This window comes from Prosopis cineraria, unplaced genomic scaffold, assembly GCF_029017545.1.
Source record: "Prosopis cineraria cultivar Desert tree isolate PC_DT_omini unplaced genomic scaffold, ASM2901754v1 PC10, whole genome shotgun sequence".
Classification (NCBI taxonomy): domain Eukaryota; kingdom Viridiplantae; phylum Streptophyta; class Magnoliopsida; order Fabales; family Fabaceae; genus Prosopis; species Prosopis cineraria.
In genome coordinates, this window is record NW_026555341.1 from 5,766,484 (window position 1) to 5,775,729 (window position 9,246).

The 9,246-nt window shown below is 36.4% G+C and overlaps 2 protein-coding genes across 2 annotated transcripts; one reads left to right on the forward strand and one right to left on the reverse strand.

Annotated features, from left to right (window-relative positions):
- The first annotated feature begins 36 nt into the window (after window positions 1-36).
- On the forward strand, window positions 37-2,811 carry LOC129322733 (NADH dehydrogenase [ubiquinone] 1 beta subcomplex subunit 8, mitochondrial). The gene is made up of 4 exons (XM_054969089.1): window positions 37-233; window positions 347-433; window positions 573-668; window positions 2,515-2,811. The coding sequence occupies exons 1-4, from the start codon at window positions 96-98 to the stop codon at window positions 2,569-2,571; spliced, it is 378 nt and encodes a 125-aa protein (XP_054825064.1). The 5' UTR covers window positions 37-95; the 3' UTR covers window positions 2,572-2,811.
- Window positions 2,812-7,644: 4,833 nt separating this feature from the next.
- LOC129321528 (14 kDa proline-rich protein DC2.15-like) lies at window positions 7,645-8,579 on the reverse strand. The gene has a single exon (XM_054967316.1). The coding sequence runs from the start codon at window positions 8,469-8,471 to the stop codon at window positions 7,977-7,979; it is 495 nt and encodes a 164-aa protein (XP_054823291.1). The 5' UTR covers window positions 8,472-8,579; the 3' UTR covers window positions 7,645-7,976.
- Window positions 8,580-9,246: the final 667 nt, after the last annotated feature.

Below are 9,246 nucleotides of genomic sequence, written 5' to 3' on the forward strand. Positions count from 1 at the left end.
ACGATGTCGTATACTTGCCATCGCTGTGAGGAGGGATTGATTTTTAGTGCCTATGTGTTCCTTTGCACTTCGCAGCAAGGTTCTGGGGAGAAATCATGGCAGGAAGATTAGCAAGCGCAGCGTCGAGGATCTTGGGCGGAAACGGGGTCATAGGCCGATCTGCGGCTTCTTCTCTCCGCCTCCGTTCCGGGATGGGCCTCCCAGTCGGCAAGCATATTGTACCCGATAAACCGGTTCATATTATTCCCTTAACCTAAACTCCATGTTCATAGCTGATATTGGAAGATACGAAACAATGTGATGTGGCTTCCCTGAAATTTTCTCGTATTTTTATCTGGGTTCTCAGCTTCCTGTAAACGATGAGTTGATGTGGGACAACGGGACTTCTTTTCCCGAACCGTGTATTGATCGTATTGCAGATACAATCGGAAAGGTAAGACGATGTAGCAGTCGAAGTGCTTTCTTTCCTTTACTCTTTTTTTTAAAATTTATTTACTAATCTCTAGCTTATTCTATTCAATTTTGAAATAATTACGAATTATTTCTTTATTCTGTTTAAATTTTGAAATCAGTATGAAGCTTTGGCCTGGCTATGTGGGGGGTTGGGATTTTTTGCCTCTCTTGGACTATTGGCCGTGTGGAATGACAAGGCCTCCAAGATACCTTTTGTAAGTCCTATTTTTTAATTTATTCCTACTGAATGTTAGATTTGGAATTGATTCTTATGGTTGAGTTTACTGTTATAAATTCTTGTAATGAAATGTATTGGAATTTTTAGGCTCTTAACATTTCCTTTGGAATGTCTCATTGTATCTTCGAGTAGTATTACTGTTAGCAATCACCGATAATCACTCACTGGAGATGGAAGAGAAGTGCACAAAGCAATGTCAATGTCTTTTAATTTTTATGGTTTGGTCTTTCTTGTAACCATCTGATACAGGTTGTGTGCTAAATTCAAGTCTGTGATAATTTATTGTTGTTGTTATTAACTAGACATGCTTTTCCATATGCTTTGCACAAAATTTAAAGAAACGTTGTTCATGGCTTGTGAATAGTGTAACTTGTTATGGATTGGATTCTATATTGACATATTGATGTGAATCAAGGGGAAGCAAATAGTTTTAAGTTCAATAGGATGTTAATTTTATTAACAGGCAATGTGCTTAGGTAATGTGCCTTGAGCTGTTATGCAGTCTAATGCTTTAGATCTTCAGGACTACTGCATTCCTTATTTCACTCCTTGTACTTCAAGAAAAAGAATCTAGCCTGAAACTTTACTTAATATATATATGTTTATTAGATATCTAGCTTTATGTATGTTTACAATTGCATACAGCTCATAAGTATGTTATTACATCAAAGCCAGAAATGTTTATAACAGTGAATCATCCTGGTGGTGAAATGCTTGTTAAGGTTGTGGGAGAGGTTTTTGTGGCAGGTCCATGTCACCAGATCATTCCTTGGCCTAATGATGAAATTTTCTTTGCTTCCTTAACAAATTAAATGGGTCAGAAATGATATTAAATATGGAGGTCATGGAAGGTTTTCTTTAGATTCTAATTTCGTCTTTTGGCTTAAAGTTAGGTCAATGGCTTAGAAGATGGATGGTTCTTCAATATTAATATAAAGGCATTTTGATTTTTATGTTGATAGCATGCAGTAAACGTGATTGAACTTTCACGAACTTGTGAAAAGTTGAGCACTGTGATGATCTTGCTGAGTTGCACGAGGTTTCTTTTTGATTATGGCACTGCTGACTGGAATAACAGGGTGGCTGGTTTGAACATGTAATCCCTTTAATAAGACTAGCCTAAGTTTCAAAAGTTACAAACAAAATACTTGCCCATTAAATTATTCTACTAAACAACAAAACACATAAGCTGATACAAATCGGTTATCTCAAATCATAACACTACTTACGAGCCAAATTAGTCAAATTGGCTTCTTACAAATTTTATCTTATAGTAGATAGTAGATTGGAGCCATTGTCCTTTATCTTCAAATGCCTTGTGATATAGGGCAGTTGCAGTTGTAGAATATGGGCATTGAGACATGATAAAATTGCAACACACAAGTATCACAGTGCATATGAAATCAGTGTTCAAAATGACGAGGTAGATACCAAGTATAAAACAAATATGGACTTTGTGACCTGATAAAAGTGCAACGCACAAGTGTTCAAAATGTGTGGGACATGGCACCGCTCCTTTCTAAATTTTTTGAAGCTACGTGTAATATCATGTTTTGCTCGTTGACTGAGTCACCGTCAAGCTTTGTGTAGTGTCAAGGCTTGCTCATTGATTAAACCATCATCATTTTTTACACCTGATCTTGTGCTACCAAGTATTTTCTCTGTCGTGTGTCCAAAGCCTGGTCTATATGATCCCCACGTTCCCGCCCCAGTCATTGCATTTTGATATTCTTCTGGTTTTGAAGTTTCCCATGCATTTTTTTTTCCTGTGGCAGATACTTAATATATACTGATAGATTAATTTCTTATTTCCTTTTGACAAGACACCGAAAGTGTATCCATACGACAATCTGCGAGTGGAGCTTGGAGGTGAACCATAGGATTCAAATGCAATGATGGAATGAGCCATTGCTGTCCGATATATCCGTTCTTCATGGTTATTTGTGTTCCTATCTGGTTAAGAATAATGAATGGTGAAGACCGGCCCAAATCAACTTCTGGAATGGAAGAGTCGCGTCTGTTTTATTTCTTTTTATATGAGTCTCACGCTTATCTTTTTTCTCGAACTCCATCACTTCCGTTGGTTTATCGTAAGGAATGAACTTTATCACGTGGGCCAATTTCTGTGCACTCTGGATTTCAGGAATGTGTACTTAAGATGGAAGGGGAAAATAATTTCGCAAGCTTTTTTTTTTTTTTTTTTTGGTTTGGCCTCAAGTCCCAACGTTAAGAAGAATTATGGTGGCAGGGTGGACGGGGACACATGGATGCGAGAATAACAAAAAAGTTTCAAAAAAATTAATTTAAATTAAATTTCAAGTGTTAAATTTTAAAAATTTATAATTTAATTTTTTAATTTTAATATGGTTAAAAAATAAAAAATTTTATATTTTTCTGTTAAAATTTAAAATATAAATAGTAAATTTATCACAATGTAATTGTATTGAAAGATTGAATTGTAAATTTTTAAAATTTAATATTTAAAATTTAACTGGAATTAATTGATATTTTTAAGATTTTTCTGTTATTCTTCCCAAATTAATAGGGGTGTTTTAACCCTAAACCAGTTTTTTTGAAAAAAACAATTAAAAAGGAGGGCAAAGCCCAAGTTAACTACATATTGCGAAAGGGTGGGGATGGAGATCCCAATTCATCAGCGCGCGCTAGGGTCCTCAGATTCTTGGACAGTATCAATGGAAGTGAAAAGTTGCCTATTCTTGGGAGCTTCCTCAGGGAGCATGTCAGCAACCTTTTCAGTTTATCATTCTAAAACTAATGCACTGAATCTCTTTAGAATTAGGAAGAATAACATATAAGTCTCAAGATAATTAATTAATTTAAATTAAGTTTTAAGTTTCAAACTTCAAAAATTTGTTAGTTCATTTTTTAATTTTGTATTTTTTATGTGAAGAATTTATAACTTATTTTTTCAAATCTTAATAGGAAAAACAATTATAAAAATTTTACACTTAAGACTTAATTTAAATTAATTAATTTTTTGAAACCTCTTTATCATTTTTCTTTCAAACTTTGCAATTAAGTGTGCTTGGACAAGAATAATATTAAAATGAGTGATTTTTTTAAGAAGTATTCACGCTGAAACCTAAACCACTTGATGAAACTGATAACTCAATCTGCGTGGTTCTATCCGGTTGGCGATTGGGTTGGGTTCGGACTTTTTAGATGTGATCTGGGTAGAGACTTGGAGTTTTGGTTGGGAAAAATTCAGGACCATTTGAATTCAAAGTTCGAACCAGTATAATGAGCGAATTAAGGCAAAAGGAAGAAGAAGAAGAAGAAGAAGAAAAAGAGTGGTTTTTTTTTCCCCGGGGTTGGGGGGCGGTGTTCTGATGAGTGAGTGGGAAAAGGAGCTACCAAAAGATTCATCGTTTTGCAAAAATAGTTGAAAGATTCATTCTGTCAAGAATATTTGGGTTGATGAATGCTGGAGTAAATGATTGTTTTGCTGTAGAGGTCAGTACCATTTTAATTACACACACACACACACATTTCTGGTAATTTACGTCTAGCTCGCTTTTTTTCTTTTTCTTTTCTTTTTTGTGGTAAAATGGTCGGTACAGGTTCTCAAGAGGATCGAACCTGAGTGACATAAATCGGAAAGGTTTTTCTAGCTTTCGAATCATTAAATGTTGGATTAAAATTATTTTGATACGCAGCTAAAATGATCTGTAATGCAACAATGAGATGGCTCTTCGTTGCAGACAAATGAAAAGGCCTAAAAAGCAAGTGACAGTAGGCTTTAGACTATGTGGGGTTAAAGAAACCAGTACGGAAGAATCTCAAGTGTGGAAACTTAATTTGGTTGCCTTAAAGCATTTTGATAGAAATGCGCAGAAAAAAAAAAGTAAAGGAAAAATGAATTAGATTTAAAAGTGTATTTGATAAATCAAAAATTTAGCTGGAATCTTAAAATGATTTTTGTTTGGCTTTCATGAAAAGTATGCATTGATGCATCAGCTTCTTCCTCATGGATGATCTTCTTCATTCTCCCCAACATGATCTTCACAATTTCAGAATATAAAAAAAAAATTCTAAAAAATATATAAATAATGAGTACATATGAATTCAAGGATTCGGTCTGCAACCAATCTACCCGACTCATGATAGTTCAATGCTATGGAATCATCTTCTCCCATTGTTCTTCGTCAAGGTTCATGAACAAATATCTTCTCACAGACTAGATGATTTAATTTAGAGATCGAACATAAACCCAAATTTACAATGTCAATAAAAAATCACGACATGTCAACAAATAACAGATATCCAAAAAATCTTCCCAAAAACGCAGACTTACACCTGTCCTTGCCCCCATATCAAAATGCTCCTTGTTCGTTCACTCCATCATTCTCTTTTCTTTTTTCTTTTTTTCTTCTTTTGATAACATCACTCCATCATTTCTGTTTCTATCAAAATGTGAAACTTCTATTACTTTTATTCCAGTCAAAGATTTTTTTTAATCAAATAATGAGTTAGTTAAAGACAAAAATAAAATTTGGTCATGCTGGTATTATGTGTTTTAGTATTATGCTTGAACTCGTGTATACGATCCATCTGGAATATGTGATATCCATGCTTGAACTTGTGCCATAAGAGTGAAGATGAAAAACGCGGAGCTGTCAAAAAATTATATATGAATTATGAGAGAAGCGTGTCATTCTTATGGGCCTCTTTTGAATACCTTGTTCTCCAAGTACACCATTTTCTTATATTTTCATTCTGGAGTATGCTCGAAGCGTTTCAGAGGTTGGAGAACAAGGAAGAATATTAATGTGCCTCCGACATCGATTGTATAAGTTCACTCTCGAAATTACAAGACCATCCCAACCAACGGAACTGCAAACCCTTTTACCCTCACTTTCTCTAATCTCTGCTCGGTATGCAAGTTCTTGTATTACTGGTGACTTCAAACTTAAATCACTGACTTATTCTTCATGTGGATGATTCTGGAGTACTTGACCCCCATCAATAAGACCATAACGATGGGCTTCATTGTGCATTGTGGTCCTGCAATTCTCTTACTGAACCACTTCCACGTTACCACAGGCCTAGTGTGGCCCCTATTCTTGCTCTAATGAACTTTAGTACAAGTGTCATTGTATAATGAACCAATGATAGTCGGATACCTTTCTCAACTAATTTCAAGCGAGACTGGCTTTGAGCCTTTTGATGTACTATTTCTCTGTTTGGTTGTTTGTTTGTTTGTTTTTTTTTTTGAAATACAACGTCACACAGAAAAAAAAAATTAATTCATATCAATGGGCAAAAGTGGATCACAACACTGATCACTTGAAGGATAATCTTGATCTGCTTGTCTAGCAAGTCAATCTATACGTTTATTATAAAAATATGTATTATTAAATGTAACAAACTAGTTCTACACGTAATCATATCTCTCATTTTGATATTATACCATGTGTTGACATTGCAGTTAGAAATAATACAAGGGTCCTGTATCCTCTCCTACCCACCCTACCCTAAAAAAACAAAGAAAGAAGAAGAAATCAAAAGCGGAAGATAAAGGATCCTTGCTTTGTTGCCTCCAAGTCAAACAAAACATAACATTTGCTTGCTTTTGTTATCGGATGTGGCCAAACAAGATTCACGGGTGGTGATCGGGACCGTTTAAATCCCATATATAAATTGGATTTCATAATCATTCCAATATGCAGAAGCCTTACTTTTTACGATAAGTTGATCAACCTCGATCCTCATTCTCTCTCCAACAACATATATATGATTCATCTATTTCAACTGTTGTAGCTTGTTTCTTTTCTTCGGTGGGAAAATTCCGATTACATGCAACATGCATGTATATCCAGAACATATTTACATGTGCTCCTTGGTAGCCTTACTCTATCTAAAGGAAAGCCATTAAATAACTTCATTTTCATAAAATATTCGTAACTCATGAGTAAATTTAGGGATATGAATCTCTGTACTCAGCATGCTCTCGATATTCTATTGTTTTATGTAAAACAGATATCAGGATTTTCGATAGACCCTGCATATTCCATTTTGTTTATTTCAAATTAAAGCTTCTTTGTGCACCAAAGTGGTCAATACTCAATATATTCATTTCCAAGAGCAAGATAAATATATCTACAGACACATTAGCCGAGTTTATAATGAACCTATCATTACCAAACACATGACTTCGACAAGTAAAAAAACTCTCAAACTTCACATGATCCCACAGTAAATTCTTAGCATAATTAATTAACTTCGAATACTGTGAAATAGATCTCCAAAAGTATAGAATCTTCACTTTTTGCATAAGGTTTTCAAATGAACATCCTTTTTCTTCTTTGAGAAATATTTTTGACCGCGTTACCTGTCACGGGTTAAATAGTGCCTTTTCTGGTGGCGAATGGCTCGTTTTCGCGATAGCAATTTGTCAGTATTGCCTGCTATGAAATTTAATGAAGCCAATAGTCCGTTCAACAAAGAAGCGAAAGAGGTTGTTTGGCTTCTAATTCCAACAGGAAAACGACATTCTAGATATCATCAAATGGTTTCAATCATTCACTTCAGTTCACCCCCATGGATCCATCCGACTGATCAGATGCCTAGCCCTGGCCCCTATGCCACTCATCGTATATATTTCCTTGGTTATTTATATTTTTCCATCAGAAAAAGTGTTCATATATGCATATGAAAATTGGAAAGTAAGGAAAAGACATGTTAGTTTTTCAATTCTATATAAAATTATAAATAAAATAATATCAAGAATAATGTTGCGAGTTATATAACACCAACTTTCTGAATCCATCCGGCTCAATCTGCTTCCATTTTCTTTTTCCTTTTTCCTGATCTCTGTTTTCCTTCTTTTGTGTGTAGAGACGAAAGCAGAAGGCAAAAGAGCTAGCTAAACACACACACACACACACTAGAACTAGGGAACAGAGCTAGAGATGGAGACGACAAAGAAGGAGTAATTGAACCATTTCTTTATAATGAAGAACACTATGTTTAATCTTTGTGGTTCCCCTTACAATTTACTTGGTAAGTAAACACGGGGAAACTTATTTTTGACTCCTAGCACAAATGAAATCAAACAAGCACTAACTGTAGATGATAATAATAAAGGATAACTAGGCATGCGGCTAGCTAGCATCCAATTAATCATAAAAGTACGTAATAAATCACACACATGATACTACAATTTAATTTGTAGCAGTTGAAACAAATGGAATAACACGATAATAATTAAGAAGGCCGCTGATATGAAAGATGGAAGACGGAGTACGTATAGCTGATGGGATCATCAAGCACATTGGAAGTTACGAGGGACTTGCCTAGAGCAAACGTTGAGAAGCAAGCTGAGAGAGATTGGAATGTTGAGGTTGATGCCTAGAATGTTAGCTCGTATGGCGGTGCAGAGGCAGACGGCGGCCTCAAGGTCTGCTAGCCCTTGGATGAGAGTGCAGCATGGGGTCACCGGCGGCTGACCAATTGTCACGTTGAGCAAACCGTTCAGCACATTGGCGCACACCCCTAGTTTCAGTGCGTCCCTGGGACACGTAGCTGTTCCTGTTCCAGTACCGGTTCCTGTTCCGGTACCAGTTCCTGTTCCCGTACCGGTTCCGGTTCCGGTTCCAGTTCCTGGCGAGGGGCTGGGGTTGAAGGGGTTGGGGAAAGGTCTCGGCCTGGGCCTTGGGTTTGAACCGCCAGGACAGTTATAGCAAGCAGAAACCATGGAAAAGAAGAGAAGGTTGAGGAGCAGGAAAAGAGCGAAGGAGGAACAAGGTTTGGAGGCCATTGATGAGGTGATCTGGAAATCCTAGTGAGGTGGCTAGCTATGGTAGCTTGTTTCTCTTCAAGAGATAGTTATAAGTGTATAACTAGTGGAGTTTGGAAGAGATGGGAGGAATGGGAAGAGAAGGGTGGTTTATATAGTGGTGGAAATGTGAAGAGGCAGTGAAGGATGTAATACCAAGTATGTGTGAAGTGGGGAGGTTTATTAGCTGGCACAAAGGTGGGAATTTGGGAAAGGTTTTGGAAGCTTGTGAATGTAGATTCCATGGTTGAAAAACAGTAAGGATGGAATTAATGAATAAATAAACGCACAGATGATTATATGATGTTAATTAAAACATAAACCAGCGAGTTGTGGTTAGGACTTGGGAAACGAAAACCTCCCTTGTTACAGGAACCGTCACCGGCAATACGAAACAATATACTCACTTGTGTGTGCGTGCGTGTGTCCCCAACAGCAAACCAGTCAATATCATGCAGCATCCTCTGAACGTAGATGGTAGTCGTTGTTTGGTTTACACGGAGGGGAAAAGGTTATAACTCACATGATATTACATCATTATGAATAAATAATCCCTGCGCCCTGTCAAACAATTACTGCTACAGTCTCTGGAGGCATCAACTTTCTTTTTGTACAACTACTGCGTCGTATACCATATATTACGAGTCAGACTAGCAATGTTAGGCTTAATAAGAATAGTTCCTGATATCTTCTGTTCCCAAGCAGGTTTGTTTTCAATTTGAAGGCTATAGCATATAGCTACCCTTCCACAATATAA